General features: G+C 27.4%; 2 protein-coding genes across 2 annotated transcripts; both read right to left on the reverse strand.

Moving 5' to 3' along the window:
- Nucleotides 1–3,931: 3,931 nt before the first annotated feature.
- Nucleotides 3,932–5,411, reverse strand: Bm9135 (Uncharacterized protein; the record flags this gene model as incomplete). Its single annotated transcript, XM_043078131.1, has 6 exons — nucleotides 3,932–3,942; nucleotides 4,042–4,239; nucleotides 4,345–4,406; nucleotides 4,503–4,658; nucleotides 4,827–5,209; nucleotides 5,289–5,411. The coding sequence occupies 6 exons, from the start codon at nucleotides 5,409–5,411 to the stop codon at nucleotides 3,932–3,934; spliced, it is 933 nt and encodes a 310-aa protein (XP_042934065.1).
- A 2,679-nt stretch (nucleotides 5,412–8,090) lies between these two features.
- Bm4139 (HEAT repeat family protein) lies at nucleotides 8,091–16,135 on the reverse strand (the record flags this gene model as incomplete). The annotated part of the gene is made up of 20 exons (XM_043078132.1): nucleotides 8,091–8,281; nucleotides 8,368–8,556; nucleotides 8,772–8,968; nucleotides 9,188–9,351; nucleotides 9,497–9,641; nucleotides 10,065–10,212; nucleotides 10,374–10,479; nucleotides 10,832–11,014; nucleotides 11,241–11,393; nucleotides 11,521–11,640; nucleotides 11,925–12,077; nucleotides 12,328–12,449; nucleotides 12,809–12,933; nucleotides 13,139–13,246; nucleotides 13,724–13,830; nucleotides 14,270–14,322; nucleotides 14,692–14,753; nucleotides 14,960–15,060; nucleotides 15,483–15,585; nucleotides 15,990–16,135. 20 exons carry the CDS (start codon nucleotides 16,133–16,135, stop codon nucleotides 8,091–8,093), a joined length of 2,676 nt encoding a protein of 891 aa, XP_042934066.1.
- Nucleotides 16,136–18,898: the final 2,763 nt, after the last annotated feature.

An 18,898-nucleotide genomic window follows, 5' to 3' on the forward strand; every position in this document is an offset into this window, starting at 1 on the left:
AGGCATGCGAAAATAGGTAACAAGGCATTTAAGAACAAAGAATAAAACACATATAAGCAAACGAAGAAAAAAGGCATGCAAAACAATAAGTAAAAAAAGGCATGCAAAACAATAAGTAAAAATAGGGCATGCAAAAATTCGACTTACTAAGAAATGAAAATTAAATTGAAAAAAACATGCAAAAATTGGCAGACAAATCCTAAAATTAATCAGTAAAGAAGATGCAAAAGAGTAAAAAGGGACATGCAGTTACAAAAGAAATAAAAGTAAAAAAAAGCATATAAAAATAAGTAATAAAATAGATTAGTTAGTAAAAAATCGTGCAAGATAGTAAAAAAAAAAGCATGCAAAAATCATAGCTTACAAATAAAAAGCAAATCAAAAAAATATGGAAAAGAAAAAATAAAGGAAAGCATGCATAAATACAAGTTGCTGAGAAATAAATAATAAAAAAGCATGCAAAAAAGTGAGATAAAACCATGCAAATCAATAAAAAAGATATGCAAAATTTAGTGAGAGATACGTCAAAATAATGAAAAATAAGTCAAAAAAATAATTTAAAAGAAATAATAAAATAATTAATTAGTAAAAAATTATGCAAAACATTAGGTAAAAAAAGGCATGCAAAAAGTACATTTACTGCAAAATAAAATGTAATCAAAAAAAAAAAATGATCGAAATTAAATTGCACATACGTAAATAAAATAATCAATGATGCATACAAAGTTGATAATAGAGTAGGTCATGGATTAGAAGGAATTATAAAAAATGAGAAAATGAGATAAATTTAATTTATAGCATCGAAAATTAAAATATGCAAAATTGGCATATTACTACGTGGTAGACAAAGCGTTCAAAGAAAGACACAGAAAACAGAGAAAATTAAAAAAATTAATTTTTTTCCATTAATAATTAAAATTTTACAAATTAAATATGTTAGCGTTTTCTTTTAACATTAACAAGAAACAAAGAAAAGAAAAAAAAGAAAAATGTGCTATTTCCATTGTTTCCTATTAGTATCAATTTGCAAAAATTTAAGAGCAAACGACAAGAAAGCAAAAAAAGACAAACAAATTAATGTTTAAAGCGAATGAAAACAATCACAATAAAAATAATTTAATTGTAAGGAAACAATTAAATAATGCAAAAAGCTAAAAAATCAAGCAAACAACTTGGAAACCAAAATAGTAAAAGTTAAAAGTTAGGAAATTTAAACCTTTAAAAAAAATCGGATTGCTATCTTAAATATTAACACACAAAGAAAACAAAAATAAAATTTCGACTTCATTACAGTCATACTAATACCAAATAAGAAACTCTAATCTCAGACACTGTCATTCTTTCATTACTTTTATCAAGAAAAACTTCTGCAATAAAAAAGCACAAATACTTATAAATATGAAAATAATAAATGTAATTCTTACAATTATATAATTTTAAAAGAATTAGAAACTATTTAAAAAAAATGATGAATATGATAAAACATTGATGAATTTAAAAAAAAAAAAAATCAAAAAAACACAATTCCAGATGCAATAAAAAAGGGAACTAAAAGAAATAAAATGAAACCGAAGAATACTTACAAAAAAACACAATCAAATTACCTTTTCTTAAAACAAAGCAAATTTTCTAAAAATTGTTAAGCAGACATAACTAATATGGAATCTTTAAAAAACTTATTAAATGTAAAAACAACTTACTAAAAATATAAAAACAGTATGAATGCAGCTAATACATCAACAATAAACAAATAAATAATAGTTAATTTTGGACGGCAATCAACAACCAATAAACAAATAGTCACCTAAGCAATAAACACATATTAATATACTGGAAAATTGAATAGCAAAAATGAAACACGAATAAGTACTTTTCCTAGAAATAAAAAATGTTAATAAACAGTAAAAGATGCAACAACAATAACAGCAAAGACTGATAAAAAAGATGGAACAGCTTCCTGAATAAGGGATATTATCAGTGGTTATCATTAATACTATCAGCACTATCACTTGACATTATTATTTACAACAAGCATACCAAAGTAGAATTTTGTTATAACAAAGTAAAAAATTTTGAGACAAAGAAATCTAGCTAAAATAAAGGTGAATATATTAAGTTATTAAACAACAAAATCAATCGTAACAATTGAACCCGTGCTAATAATCATATTTTTAAGCTTAATTAATATTAAGTGAAAAGAGAAAAATTTAAAAAAAGGGGCTGAGATGAGCAAAAATAAACAAAAATAAAAATAAAATCATTCTGGTTTAAAAGAAAAACCATTCATATCATATTTCTAATTACAAAGGATACATTAGTTAAACTGAAAGAAGAATTAAGAAAGTAATGAATATTAAATTGCAAAGAAAAATAAAAAAAAAAAAAACAATTAAAAATTTGCACTTCACATCTCAAAAAATAGAAAAATATTGACATTTAAAATTTTGTAATATAAAATCTCATGAGCAATTTGTAAATGAAAGACATCACTTCGAGTGATCCTAATTAATAACACTAAAATATTTACAATTTAACAGTCATTAAAATTATTAAATTTGTTGAAAATCTAAATATGTTATACTTAAAAGAAAAGACTAGTCTCCCATATCTGCTATGAATACAATTTGAAATATATTTACAAATCAAAGTTGATATATTTACAAATCAGAGTTGAAATATTGATTCCTTCAGTATCAAAAAACAACCCCTAAACTTAAAAAAAAAAACTTAGAGACATCAAAATTTTAAATTCTTAACTCGGACAAAAACAATAAAACTGAAACTATCAATCTGAAGGAAATAAAAAGAAAACTAAATTCAATCAGACCACCTAGTAGTTAAAAGCAAAAAATTTCATCCAAATAATTTGGTGACCAAAAAACTATTATCAACCGATATGAAAGAAAAAAATCTATGTGCATAATTATAACAGTGATTCTTGACCCCCACACAAAAACAGTAGAAAGAATAATAATAATTACAAAAAAGAATATTAATAAAAAAACACTCAAAAAAATTAATAAAAAATGAATACTAACACTAATAAAATCCAGAAAGAATTATTAACGGCATAAGTGAAACATGACAATATGATAGGGATAAGAAATATTTTGTGAAAAAGATAAGTAACATAAACAAAAAAAAAATTCAAGAATTAATAAAACAACAAGCCAAGCATTAATAATGCCACTAAATCCTTTCATTTTTATTTTTTTATTTTTTTTATTCTTTTATTTTTTTTTTTTATTTTTTTATTCTTATTTTTTTTTTTTGTTTTTTCGTTTTTTTGATTTTTTTCTTTTTTTGTTTTTTTTGTTTTTTTGTTTTTTTATTTTTTGTTTTTTTTTTTTTACTTTCTTTTTTCATTTTTTGTTTTATTTTATTTTTGTTTATATTTTATATTTTTTATTTTTTTCTACTTTTTTACTTTTTTCTTACTTTCGACATATTAATAAACAAATCAAACATGAAAAAAGTAGAATTACATAATTAAAAATAAAAATCACAATGAAATAAAGAAATTTAAAGAGCCAAATTCGAATTTAATGCATCAAGGATCAAAAGCTATGTGCAAAAGAAGCGAAATTTTTTCGAAATTACAAATGGCAGAATAGTGAATTCGAAAAAATCTCACTAAATAGAAGGACGACAATCAAATTTTTCATTGTGATTTTTCAATAGTTAATAAAAATCAAAAATTAGTAACAATTCAAAAATCTAATAATTAGTAACCAAGTAACAAAAAAAACTTAACATAATAACAAAAAACTAGCAAAAAAAAAAAAACGAAAAAATTAGATCAGTCCACCAGTAAGTAAATTAGGTTACCTGCGCAAGGAAAAGAAAACTGACTGAGTGGAGCGATGTTGGACAGAGATGGTTCTTGAATTGGTGCATCGATTGAGTTGCGGCTTGGGTAGAGATTTCATTATTATTGTGCACCTGAAAAAAGATAAAGGTTGAATGAATCTCCCATTTTTTAAATAATTTTTTCAATAATTTCTTATATTTGAATCATTTAGACAGGAACATTTTACTTACTAGGAATATAGTAGTGCTCGGCCTCTTCGTTTCTACCCACCAACTCAAGTCTTCGTCGTTTAATAGCTCTGTCATTCATAACAGCCTTCGTGGCCCTAGGGCACCATTCCAAAGCATGTAGCTCCATCATGGCTGTAATTTCGTCATCAGAGCGAACATGCGGCATATCGACGAAATGGCCGCATTTTTGACAGAAGCCTGAAATAGATATATTACATTAATAGGTAAATCTTTCAAAAATTACTCATACTCAAGCAGGTAGCACTAAAGATTGAAGATAAACTTACCATTTTTTTTGTGCACCTTGCTGGCGTGAATTCGCCATCCCTTCAAAGTTCCGAATTCCTTCGGACAAATTCCACACTCTGAAAATAAATTCGTACTAGACTCGTTCAAATCATTCACATAAAGCTTTTCAATGCACTAATAAAATAAATTTAAATTTACAAATTGTGGTTGACCCATCAGCATTTCGAATAACTACGTATGGGTCAATCGGTGGCCTCACCAGCAGTTGTTGGTACCGCGCCGGTAAACCTTGCACTGCCGGCGCATGAAAGGCTTCCGGCACTACTGGCTTTGCCTCACGTTGTGGAATCCGTATCGTCCGTGAACGCCTGAAATACATTTATTATAAGATATCAAAATTTCAGTGTTTTTTTAACTACTTCTTGTAAGCTTAACTGCTCATCAAACACAAACATTTGCTAAACTGATTGCTTTGATTCAAAAACTCAGGCAGTTATGAAGAGTTAATTACTCGTATTACTAGAAATAAAACTTACAGTGCTATTTCGCAAATGCCTTCCGCTTCACTGCGTTCTGGAATTTCCGCAGACGTTCTTGGTACCGCATCGTAACCTTCCTCATCGTGCGATACTTGCCTCTCCTCCGCCATCTCCTCCATCTCCTCACAGCTCTCATGAGCGTCTACCAGTGCCAGCACTGGTTCTTCCTCTTGCTCTAAAGCTTGTTGTTGTTGTTCGAGAAGGTGGAGGGCGATCTGGTCCTCATTTTCCGCTTCCCGCTCCAGATCGCACTGGATTTCCACAGATTGATGGAACGTTTCTATCTGTTCCCGAGATGGCGGAGTACTTGGGCGGATTCTCAAGTCTGCCGTTGGAACTTCATTCGTTTCATTGTCCAACTTCGCCCTCAAATCCTCAATCTGAAAAATCATACCAATTATTAATAGAGAGTTCAATGAATAATACCATAAATAAATCCAAGACCAAAATTAAACATACCAGTTTGGCCGTATTTCGCAGATATCCTTCCAATACCTGGAAGTAAAGCGGCTCCTTGCGCAGATGGTTCTTCAAATCTGCAAATGTTGGCAGATTTGGACCGTACGCTTCAGCATGCGCCATATTTGCTGAAAAACCATAGATATAGGCGGCAAATACAAGAGTACAGTTAAAACGTAACTTTGACAATACAACAATTTGCCCATTAATAAAGGTAAAAAACAAAAGTAAAAAGTTAAATGATAAGAAAAGGAATAAGTCAAATAAAGTCAGTCAATGAAGTTATCTTCCATTTTGCGCATAAAGTTGCTTCGGTGATGAGATCACATGCAGGTAATAATGGAGGCGGAATTGTCTTACTTAGTGCACACTCTCACAGACACTCTGATTTGTGCATGTATGTGATTATTAAAAAAAGAAAAAAAGTATGCGATGAATGCATTTTTGCAACACTTGGCTGTATCAAATCGAATCTGAGCAGTTTAAAGGATGGTCATATGCTTATCTCATGGTCTACAGTTTAAAGGATGGTCATATGCTTATCTCATGGTCTAAATAATTAATCAATTAATAGGTTCACAATTACAATATTATTTTTCGAAGAAAAAATTGCTTTGTCCACTTTATCTATATACTGTTGCCTTCTCTGTGTATTGTATGTTTCTTTGTAGTTACTAATTTGCACATTCCTTTAGTCTATTATCGTTATAGATATTATGGGTTAATGCTATGGGTATAAAAGGTATAAATGTTTGTAAGTATAAGCATTGCGGGTATAATTGTTTGTAGGTATAAGCATTGTGGGTATAAATGTTTGTTGGTATAAGCATTGCGGGTATAAATATCATGGGTAAAAACTTATCCGTTAGACTTCTTCTATCAATTTACAGTCGCAAACTTTCTACAATCGTTGTATTGTATATGCAAGGTTTTTTATTCTTACGCTTCCTTTACGGAGCGAAAAGAGTCGATAATTACGTGGGTACGTATAAATTCTTGAGCCTACTAGATTTGATCAAAAACTATTGCAGATAAACGTAAATTATTGATGACTTAACTATCACAACAACAAATTGAATTGCAATTGAACGCAACTTCCAACAATACAACAATTTGCACATCGATAGTAAAAGTAAAAAGCTAAAAGATTCTAATAAAAAGAATAAGTCAAATAAAGCCAACCGATGAAGTTATCTTTCATTTCGCGCATAAAGTTGTTTCGGTGATGAGAAGATCAATGCAGACAATAATGGAGGCGGAATTGTTTTACTTCGTGCACACTCTCATAGACTCTCTAATCTGCGCATATACGTGATTATTAAGAAAGGAAAAGTATTCCGTTTAATTTTAGATGTCACCATATAGTTTTGTATTTCGATATAATCTTGTATTCTATTAATCCAAGAAATGAATTCGTAAAGAAAAATTTGATATTACATTGCTTTCTGAAAGCTTCGCAACGTGTAACTATAAGTTATTGTCGAAAAAGTGTGGGTGTTAATTTCAAATGTTAAAATATCAATAAGATGTTTCCCAAAATTTTTTAACTTTAAGCAAATCGACGAGACGAAATTTCGCATATTTAAGTTCTAATGCTTTTGAAATTTTCAGTTCGTATCATTTTCAACTAATTTGGACAACGAATTCGATAAAAATATGAATCAAAATTCAGTTGATATCATTTCCAACTAATTTTCACAACGAATTTGAGAAAAATACGAATTGCAATTGAATTTTCAATAAACCATAATAACATTTTGATGTTTTTCAGCATTTTCCATGAGGTAATATTTTCAGTCCATATATTTTCTTCACAATGTTATAAACAACTTGAATTTTTAATTTTAAATGGTAAGAAAATGATGAAGTAAAAAATTTTTTAATCTTCAGGGGATAAATCGACGAAATCAAACATATTTCTAAAACAAAAATGAATTGGCTTGTTAATTTTAGCTTTTTCCGCTTTAAAATTATTGGTTACAATCTTTTTTCAGTCATTTTCGATGGTATATTTGGTAAATTTAAGGCCTTTTAATGATTTTTAATTGAATTAGAAAAGAATTTTTATTTGGCATTTTGCATAACAATCGATGTGATTTTCCAATTTCTGGCAAAGATATTTATGCTCTCTACCTGAACTGTATACCTGTTTTGGGAGGATCAAAATTGTATCCATATCAGTGAAATCGGGAAGTTCTCTCGAATATAACTACACTTTTTATCTAATCAACATTTTTCAAAAAGGATTATTATTTATACAAATCAGGAAATGACTATTAACTTAAATTTACAGTTTACCAATGAAGAAGGTACTCAATGATGTGCTGAGATCCACTTCTAAAAAAAATACATTACAAACATTTCGACTCGACGTATTAACATAACGTTTTTACGTCGAAAGGCACACCTGTACTGCACAATTGAGTGACTGAGGTTAATACAATCCTATTAATTAATATCAATTAGTGCTATTTCACAAAGGTTTAATTTTGGAAAGAAGTTATTTTCTAAAAGTGATCTTTTTCCAATCAAAGTTTAAATGTGAAACTTATCAAAATTAAAATTAATTGAATAAGAATGTAAAACAACTAACAGATGATCAAATGCATAATTAAAATGAATATTAACCATTGTTACACTGTGAATTTAGGAATAATTAGAGAAGATAATCAGTATAGGATTCTTTGGTTTTATCTCAATTTAAATTTCTATTTTTAACAAAAGAGATCCAAGAAAAAAAATATTGATTTGTTTACACATATGAGAGAATACATAAACACTGATTGTCTCTGTATGTATCACTTAATTAATACTTTTCACTTTCATACTCAGATGACTTGGTGTCCTGGCTATATTTGAAAAACTGCGAACTTTCATAAGCCCTTGGCCAAATAATGTGACTGAGTCGGTGGATTGTGATGGCATTAATCCAACTTTTCCATTTAAAGATGACACCGAACGCGACATCACGGTAGTTGCTGAGGAGCGACGTGCTGTCAATGATATTAAAACTGAATTATTTTACAAAATCCAAAGCAATTTTGAGATTTTACGTCAAAAAATAAACAAATGAACAAACCATTTGTGTTATCAGCACTTAAACCAGTTGGAGGTTTTCCAGCTGAAGTTGTTGAACTTCTGCGACCTGTTGAAAGAGAAGATTTGGTTGTCGTCTGAGTGCTACCTCTGCGACTTGTTAATGGTAAGGTCCTGCTGACTGAAGATGTCGCTGGTGATGCTGTTGTTGTTGTTTTATGTTTTGTATCTACTGCAATTTCAAAGAAAAAAAAATCGATATTTACCTTTAGATAACAAATCAATAGCACAATTGAAGCTGCTGAACTTTGCTTAACCTCTAGAATATATATATATATATATACTTATTCATAGCTTACTAACCAACTATTTAACCCGTGGCTTACCAATCAATCGATATTTAATCAATCAGTGGACAACAATAATAATAAAAACAGTAACACTTACAATATCTGTTGTTTTGTGTGGTAGCTAATGGAAGTCGTGATTTTCGTTCTTCCACAGTAGTTCTAAAGTTACGTGGCATTGGACTTGGACTACGCTGTGTGACAACAACTTGCGGTTGTGGTCGTACAATAGCCGTTTTGGAACGTTGTATATGTGTACGCCAAGGACCCTTATCTAAGTGACCATCGTTTTTGTCACTGAAAATGTTAAATTTTTAGCAGTGTACAATCAAATAAAAATAACTAGCATAAACATATAAACAAATCAGTAAATTAAAAAAGAAAGATAAATTCACAGAACGAATTTTTTTGTTAAGCGATAAACAATCCTTCAAGTCAATTATTTTTAGGCCAATATTCATGATTGTCTAAGCCAGTATTTATATCTGATTATTAGGCCATTATTCAATAACATACTTAATTCTCTTTTCACTCCTCAGGCATTTCTCTGAAGCATTACTGTCTATTCCTTCGACAGTTGATTCCTTCTGATTCCAAATCTCATTCTCCGCTTTTTGTTTCAATTCATCCGATTTATCATTCTTGTTTCGGGTTTCAGCTCGAGATAATTCACATGCATACTGGAAATCCAGTAGTTTGCATACAAATGTAAGCATTTTAGTTGGCTAAAGTTTCATAATGAGGATTAGTTTTAAAAAAAAATTTGAATATGAAAGAAAATTACAATAACTAAAAGTCTGAAAACTGTTCTCTATAAATACATACTGTTTGAATTAATTGTCGCGTTGATGAATTTTGCTCTTTGGAAAGCAAATCACGAATAATTCCTTCTACACGTAGCAAAATTTCCTCATCCTGGGGCAAATACAAATTTGCTTTTATTTTTGAAAGCATATGACACAATTGCAATCTGCAAAGTATTTTGTAAAAAGATCTTCAAAACTTTTTGAAATTTTAAATTTAAAAATCTCAAAAATAGGCAAAATATATTCTAAAATAATGCCTAACATTAAAGTCGACTAGAAGAATTTAAATCTTTAAAAAACACATACTAGAGAGCTAGAGCCAATAAGGAATTCAAAAATTGATTTTAACTTCAGATTTATTTACCTATTCTTACTCTATCAAATATCATGTAATTTAATGACAAAATTGATAGCGCTGCTCAAGAAACAACAAGTGAATACTAAAATTTCTAATAATTTATGCAATTTCGAAAGCCTCAAAATAATTTAAAAAAGCAGCTGAAAACTTAAAATGAATGCGTTATCAGTAAGCGAAAATTCAAATAATTTAACTAAAAAAAAAAAAAGAAAAAGAAATAAACAATAACCTAATACTTGCCACTTTGTCGTTTGCCATCTCCAAAATTGGAGTCAAAAAGTGCGCGTGAAAAAATTTGCGGCTAAAATTGACGATAATTTCCGGGATCATATCCAAAAATAATCGACGTCGATGACAATTCTGATGATTTGCGACTGCTGCAGTTGTTTCTTTTTAAAATTTATTAACGAAATTGATTATATTTAAGACAAAATTGAATTTCTAAAAATTTTGCACACTTCGGTATTTTTTTTATAAAATAGGATTTGAAAGAAAGTTTTTTTTTTTCCAAAAAATTCAAATTAATGAATCGATTTACAGTGAATAAAAAAATCAATGATAGATTGGCGATCAATTTCATTTGGATTTTCTCGCATGAATAAGAGAAGTGTAATCGAAGCAGCAACACGACATGGAATTGCACGCTAAAAATTATTAAAATTAAAAATTATTTGAATTTCACTGATCGATCACTCGGAATACTTCAATCTCATAAACATACATATATATTCAAAGTAAAATAAAAGGAAAAACAGTGTTATCCATTTTTTTGTTTATGAACTTTTAGCATACTATTTAATTTCGAACTTATTTCCTATCAGAGTAAGTAAGAAATTTAACCCAACACTGATATTTTGATACCATCATGAAAAGTTCAACCAAACTTAGACAGACTAGAATGCAGAAGAAAGCTTTTCTAAGTGAAAAGTTAATTTTAACAGAATTTTTTTAAAAAGTCATTAATTGCAGAAAAATCAATAATAACAAAATGGTAACCGTCGTTAGAACTTCTTGCTTAAGCATTGGAACAAAGGAGATAAAGAGATCCTTAACAGGGATCAAATGTCGCAGTACAGCGATATTTTGTAGATAGGAATATTGCGCCCTCCAAGAACTTGTTCTACGTATTAATCGATTGCATCCTATGACAATATGATCCAACTGTAATCTGCTAATTTGCTGAAATTAAGTGAAAAGGAATTGATATTATGTTTTTTATACATCTCTAAATGTCGGAGGTATATTTTCTCCAAATTGAAATTGAGACTAATGTTGGAATCCATGTTACTTAAATATTAATTAATCCAAAAATATAATTTTATTAATTGTTGAAAGCTTTCAAGTGAAATAAAAATTAGTGGGAGTTTTCGAGTTGATCATAAAGAGGTATCGTGGAAATTCCTACACAATTATTTTGCTCAGAAACACATTTGTAAAGTGAGGGAAGAATTCGATCAAGGCTACCCATCAAATGCCCAACAACTTCGGCAGGACTTCCACGAATTAACTCGAAAAATGGTGGTAGAAGAGATGGTTCATTTGGCATCAATTTTACAATCTGAAATTAGTGAATAATTGATACAGGAATTGTCTCAATTTTCTTTTTTAAAATTAATCAAATCATAGATTGCATCAAATGAATAAAAGTTTTTTTCTCTTCAAATTAAACAAGGTTAAAGTTAAACCTCATGAAATCCTGCAGCTGTTGCACATCGAATATCATCGTCTGGATCACAGCAAAAACCTTCCAAAATTGGTAACAAACGATCTTTGAAGAAATCTGCACCATATTTCAATACCATACACTATAAAGTTTGAGATTGGTATACAAATTGAAAAAAAAAAAAAAAAAAAAAAGGAAAAGATAAAGAATCTTAATAGTTTCTTTTTCTATCTTTCGTAAGGATCAGTCTTCTAACTTCCGAAACTATCAAATGCTAACTGCGCTTAAATAAGCGCAGTTGACAATATAAAAGTTAAACGAATTGAGGAAATAACAGTGATCCGTCATTCTCAAATCTTCGCAGAAAGTGGAAGCAAATATTTCAGAGTTTTTAAAATATTACAATTTAAAAGATGACACACATACAGGGAAATTATAAGCACACATTCGTCTCACAGATGTTTGAATATTCGATCGAGCGCTAATATCATTATCACTGGATGGAGGACATTCTGGTAGGTTAGCAATTTGAACATAGATATCCAAGAACCACTTATAGTCTCGTATTGTCAATTCATTCTGAAAAAACTTTCTAGAATTTAAAACTAAAGCGTTCGTTTTAAGACTTCTGAAAAAGGAAAAAAAAAGATCTTCCTAAGAATCTAAATCTTCCATAGGATCTAAGTGTTTATTTATTTATTTATTTTTTTTTTTTAAATTTGAACACAACTTATTTTCTCTACAAATAACTTTTGTGCTATATTTTGTTAAGTGGAAAATAAAGAAATATCTTTACTTAAATTATCACTTCTCTTTCATATATAAATACCTGTAGTAAATCTATCCATTGGCCAAGATTTTTAGCTATCACATTGAGTGTTTCATCTTGAGTGCTTATTGCTTGCTCGGTGGAACGTTTCAAAAGTGGAATAATCGAACATTTGCGTTGTTCTATAAATCAGTGAGATTTAGTACACTAATTAAATAAGTAAGTCTAATTTGATGAATTCAAAGTAAGTTCATTTCCTACAATTCTGCTGAGAATGATTAAATAATATCCGCTTTCCGAGATTAAATATTAGATTAGATATAAATTAAATTTAAATAATTTTTAAAAAATTAAAAAACCTTTTTAAGACCTCTGAACAAGAAAAAAAGATCTTTATTAGGATTTCTTCTTAATAAATGTTATTTTTTTCTTTTTTTAAATTTGAAAAAAAAAAATTTTTGTTAATTTTAAATTTGATTTGAATTATTATAAACATTATTCGAGTAGTAAGATAATGCAATGAAAGAGAGAAGAAATTAACCTTTTGATAGGAATGGTATACAGAGCGCAATGGTGTTCAATGCCGCCTCACGTGTTCCAATTTCAGTGTCTTTGCACAACTGCACCAAACACGGTACTAACGCTGAACCACAATCACTTGGATTTCTTAAATAATTCATCGTTTAATTTTACCTATCACTTTGTATGTACATCTGCGCTTCCTCAAAGGGCAGATTGTACCTTAAAGGTACCAATAGAATTTACAATATTTTTATGAGTAATTTACATATTATTTCATTTAATCATTTTGAAATAAAATACAGTTTTAAAAAAAGAAGCAAATTCCCGTATTCGATTAGAAGAAGAATACCTTAATGATTCGGCGACAACCGCCAGATGTTGAGCCATAGAGCTTCGCACATTTGAATTTGGATCATTACAAAGCATTTGTACACAAGGTATAATATCACGTCGAATACTGTAAAAAATATCATATTCATAAACAAATAAAATTAAATAAATTAGTAATATAAAATAATTTTTATTTTTCTCTCTACAATATATCTTCAAAAAACAAAAAAAAAAAAAAAAAAAAGAAAGAAAGAAAGAATCGTTCTTTATTGAGAAAAGAAAATTAGAAATTTTAGAAATGAAACAAGAAAAAAATCATTTGTCACAATTTTTCAATAAACGAATGAAAAATTTATTTAAAAAAAAACAACAATAAAAATAATTTGTTTTCATTTTTATTTCTTATTGAATAGTTAGGGATGAATAATGCATATCAATTATAATTTACATTTAATTGAGCTCATTAAATAACTAATTGACATTTTAAATTTCACATTAATAAAAAATTCAACTCATTCGATGAAGTTTTTTACACACACATACTAAAGTACAAAAGTACAAAAAAGGAAGAAAAAAAAGAAACAAAAAAAAAAAAAGGACCCACTCAAAAGATTCTAAATTTCTGCACAATTTATCGACTAATTTTGTTGCTAATACACGTCGCTGTGCTCGTTGTGATGTTTCAGCTTGTGAAATAGTCAATGGTACAACCTATAATTAAAATTAAAATATTATAATTAATTAAAAAAAATTTTTTTTTAATGGTAGTTGAATTTATAAAAAAAAAAAAACAAAAACAATTCATTTTAATTTTAATCAAATGACTAATTATCATTCTCTTTTTTTCATCCTTTATGTGTAATTATTATTGTTACTGTGTAACAGAGTTTACGCAGCCCTAATTCAGATTTTTATTTTAGATTTCAAAATTCATTTTATTCATTCTTCAATATTTTCAATACTAACATTACTGCTATTATCTTTATCATTATCATTGATTAATAGCATAAGCAAAAAAAAAAAAAAAAAAAACGAATTTAATTACAGATAAAAGCATCAGAATGAAGAATGGTATAAAATTGTTAAGATTTATTTAAAAAAAAAAAAAAAAAATTAATAAAGAACTTAAAAGCTGTTTGAGTTGTGATACAGGTGTCTGATCGATCACTTCAACAAGCGTTTCTAACCATGCTGCAGCTGTTACTGAACAACAAAAATTAAACTATCGTTCTAAATTCAATTTAATACATTGAAAATTATTTGTGGAAATTAAATTTAATATATTAAAAAGATTTGGATGATATGATGAACTATTTACTGACCTATTTCAAATTTCCTTTACTACCAATAAGTTAATTGTTGTTTTTGTGAACAAAGTGATAAGGAAGAAAATTTTAAAATTTTAAAAAATATTTTATAAAATATGATATGAAATAATTATTTAATTCGATTATTTTGCAATGAGATTACATGAAGGAATAGGAATAAAGAATTAAATATGACTAATAAATATGACTAAACTCATAATATCTTTCATTTTTTTTTTTTTTAACATAAATAAGTAAAACTTGCAATTATCCTTTTGTTGTGCTGCATTCTGCAATATGTCATTGAGAATTACATCACTAATACCTCTGAAATTTTACCTCTGCTGAATTTACTTCTTTGTTATATTGCGCAGTTTATTTTTTCTTCAAAAAAAAATAAGGTTATATTCTATTTAAATGGTGGCATTAAAACCATTATTATTTTTTTTTTTTTTTTTTAGTAATTTTTAAAAAAAATAAGTGATTTTTTTTTTTAATTTTTGGATATAATCGAATTCAAAAAAAAAGTTTACGGAACATTAGCGGTAAGTTTGCTATTTCGATAAATGTTTTTGTAGGTAACAGCTGCTTCACACTGTACATCCAAATTTGAACATTCCTCAACCAACATTTCCTATATAAATATCATAAATTACTACAAATTTGAAAAATTAAATATTCACCACTTTTTTTTTTTTTAAACTATTAACATTCAATTTCTTTCCGTTCCAGAGATTATTGAGATTTTAAGGGTTTATTCTATATAATTTTCTAAAAAGATCCTTTTTTCTAGATACTAATGGAATCTTTATAATTCTGTTATTTCTACTTCCTCAACAAACGATCAACTTTTGATGATTTTTTCAAGTTTTAAATTTTGAATTTAAAATATGATATATTATCAAAAGCATAAATTTGATGATATTGCATAAAAGATAATACTTTAGAATTTTCGATATCAAATGTAGCTTTGAATAGATGATAGTTAATATATGAAAGTACAAATTTAAAAGGATAATTATTAATTTTTAGAACACAATGAACATTGAAGCCAACCTGAATGGCTGGCATAACTTTCTCGACCACTTGATCTCCATCAGTTTCTAATAAATCGTTCAATGTTCGAATTATTGACAATTTCTGAATTTCTCGCCCTGTTCTTAAATTTGATTATAATGCAAATTCTAATTAAAATTTTTATACTTCATGAAATTGTTTGGATAATTTGTGCAACATTTTTGTTCATTTGTTTTTTGATCAATGAAAAAAGATTTAAAACGGATTAAACTTCAGAAAAATTAAGAAACAAAAAAAAGAAGAGGCAACGTTCATTTATCATTTATTTTTTATTTATTTAATATTTAAATTTCAATCATTTATTTAATTGCTAGCAAAAATGAGGATGAAATGGAAAGGAATAGAATTTCAAAATAATTGAGAATTTAAATCGTTGATCAAATATTTATGCTAAAAGGAATTAAAAATTTTAATAAATTTTGTTTATGTGTGATGTAAAATAAAACGTTAGGTGTTGAATTACGAAAAAAAAGAAAGTTGTAACACTTTAGAATATTGATTGCATCATCGATCGGTGATTGAAGTAATTCGTTAAAATCTGGATCATTTGCTACATTCAGCAATGATTCCCAATCAATCTTATTTTCCAATTGTTCAATTTCCTCATCTTTTCCATCTTCCGTGTTACTCATTTTGTTTAAAATTTTAACTGTATCTTAATTAGTCATCTAAATAATAAAAATATATTCAAAAAAAAAAAAAACAAACAAACAAACAAACAAAAAAATTTGATATAATCGAATCTATAAGATTGCTTTGAAAATTTTACATTCATCTTTTGCATTATTTGACAGCAGCAAAAAAAGAAAAAAGATTTGTTATTAATGTAAATTTTAAATACATATGATGATATCACATTTCGAAAAATATTTTTATCAATAAAATTCAAAAACAAAGAAGTTAGCAGAATTTTAAGCTTGAATTAAAAATGTTGGTGTTATAAGCAAAATAAAAAAAATCTTTTTTTAAGTTTAAAAGATACAAAAGAAAAAGAAAATTAGAGAGAGTGGAAAATCAAAAAAAAAAAAAATAGAAATAACCAAAATCTTTTTATAAAAAATAATTCAATGCGGCAAAAGCTTAACTAGTTTGTGATATTTGTATTTATAAGACACCGATTGAATGAATAAATGTTTCATATGAAGTGCAATAAAATAACATCTGTTGTTGTTTTATTGAAATGAACTAATAGGACAAAAAGGTAAAATGATAAGTGATAAGAGAGAAAGTAAAAAAGCAAGCAGCAAATAAAAGCATTTTTTTTTTTTGATTAGCTAAATTAAATATGTTTGTTTCTGATGTGAGTAAACATTGTCGGCACTTCAAAATGGCTTGCTTAGCAGCGATCTTTCAAATTTTCATTTCATTTTTCTAGTTATTTGAAATGAAGAAAGAAGAGAAATTTAGCAAAAAGAAGAGATAATTGAAAAAGAAAAATGAACAATTTGTGATTAAAAAAATGAAACAAATGAAATTATCTTTTATGGAAATTAATTTTATGAATATTTTAGACTAATATAAGAGATATTTTTTAATTGATATCGATAAGCTTGGAATGCAATTTGAGTTAAAATAATTTGTAATTTGAAAAAAGTTTAAAAGAAAAAAAAAGAAATTGAAAATGAATGAAAAAAAAAAAAAACAAAGTATAGGATGAATATTTGAAGATGTGGGTCATAATAAATACAACAGCACTCTAAGAGAGACACCTGTTCGAATAATTATCGCAGCTATTCTTTATTATTACAATTTTACTACTACTACTACTGCTATTTGTGCATCTATAGATGTTGTAATGATCTTTCATGAATTATCATTATTATTATTTTTTTTTTAAAAGATCAAAGTGATAAAGTGATAAACAAACTAAGAAATCAACAGATATTGATAATATTTGCATGGTTTAATTATCTTAAAAGAAAGAAGAAAATGCATTAATACTATGCAACAATTTTAAATTGTAACAAATAATTTTTCCAAAATGATAAATCTGATAAAATAAATGCCTGATGCTATTATTAAAATTAACTTTCATTCATTTCGCCTTGTTAGATAATATAACTTTTTGTAATTATTCAATATTTACTTTTCGGTACTTTTGCGCCTCTATATGATGCGTATTAGTGTGGGAGAAATTTCGATTTATAAACAGTTTGATATAAGAATAAAATTGTTACACAAATCAAATAAACTATTAATGTTAGTAATTTAGGAAATGCTAAGGGACAAAAAAATAAACAAACAAACAACATTGTTTAGATTGACATATGTGTTTTGATTAAAGGTTAACTAATTTAAACAACAACAATTCATCGTATTTCCGCATTTTTTAATAACTATTATTAAGGAACCATTAATGACAGAGTGATTACTTTGAATATCAAATAGCAAAGATAAAACAGAGGAAATGAGTGATAAACTTTGGTGGAAGCAACTTTTCACTTATCACTTTAAGCGAATTGCTTAGAGAAAGCGCAGTGATAAGAAGTGATAAGAAATGAGGTAAAGCTGAACAAAGGAAGGATGAAGAAATCAGTGCTACTGCTGCTGTTACTGCTACTGCTACTGCTCAATGATATGTATTCTGTTGTCTTCAGATCTCGAACTTCATTTCTTTCTCTTATCAACAAAATGATTTATGAATTAGTTAATATGTGGCAGAAATGATTACTACAACATCAAACTAAAACGATGCAAAATTTAATTTAATTTCATCTTCCAAATGAATGCTATCAAAAAAATTCCATGCAATCGAGAACAAAAAAAAAAAAAAAATGCGCTAAAATTTCATAAACTGAAACTATAAGATTTATTTAAACTTCAAACTTAAAACTTTAAAAATTTGCAATAATTTAAAAGATGTTATCTGAGTGATTAAATGATCTTATAAGAGTCAGCTGCAAATGTTAGCTACGCTACTTCATTATTCTTATGCGAACAATTACAGTTGAAAATTACAAACGACTATTAAACTAATTGAAATTGAAGATTTTAAAAAGTTAGAAATATGTGAATAAATGGAGAAAAAAAGAAAAAACTTTAATCTTTCCTCAGCTTTTTATCATTTTTATAATTTACAATTACTAAACTTAGTTGTTGGCAAAATCGATAAATGCAATCAGTTTTTTGTGTCTGTGAAAATAATCGAACTAATTCTGTATTAAAGAATATAAGAATTTGTAGACTAAAGATTTTTCTTTTCTTTCCTTTTTTTTTTTTTTTTGAGAAAAATTAATAAATCTTTCTGTTACCTCAATCAATCTATAAATTTGTTTTGTGTATCATAGTCTAAGCAAAAGAAAAATTTCAAAATTAAAATTCATTAATAGATTATAATTTTAGTATGAAATACAACTAGCTTTTTGGAATAGCCTTTACTCTTCTTGTGTTATTTA

This window comes from Brugia malayi (genome assembly GCF_000002995.4).
Source record: "Brugia malayi strain FR3 genome assembly, contig: Bm_v4_Chr2_contig_001, whole genome shotgun sequence".
Classification (NCBI taxonomy): Eukaryota; Metazoa; Nematoda; class Chromadorea; order Rhabditida; family Onchocercidae; genus Brugia; species Brugia malayi.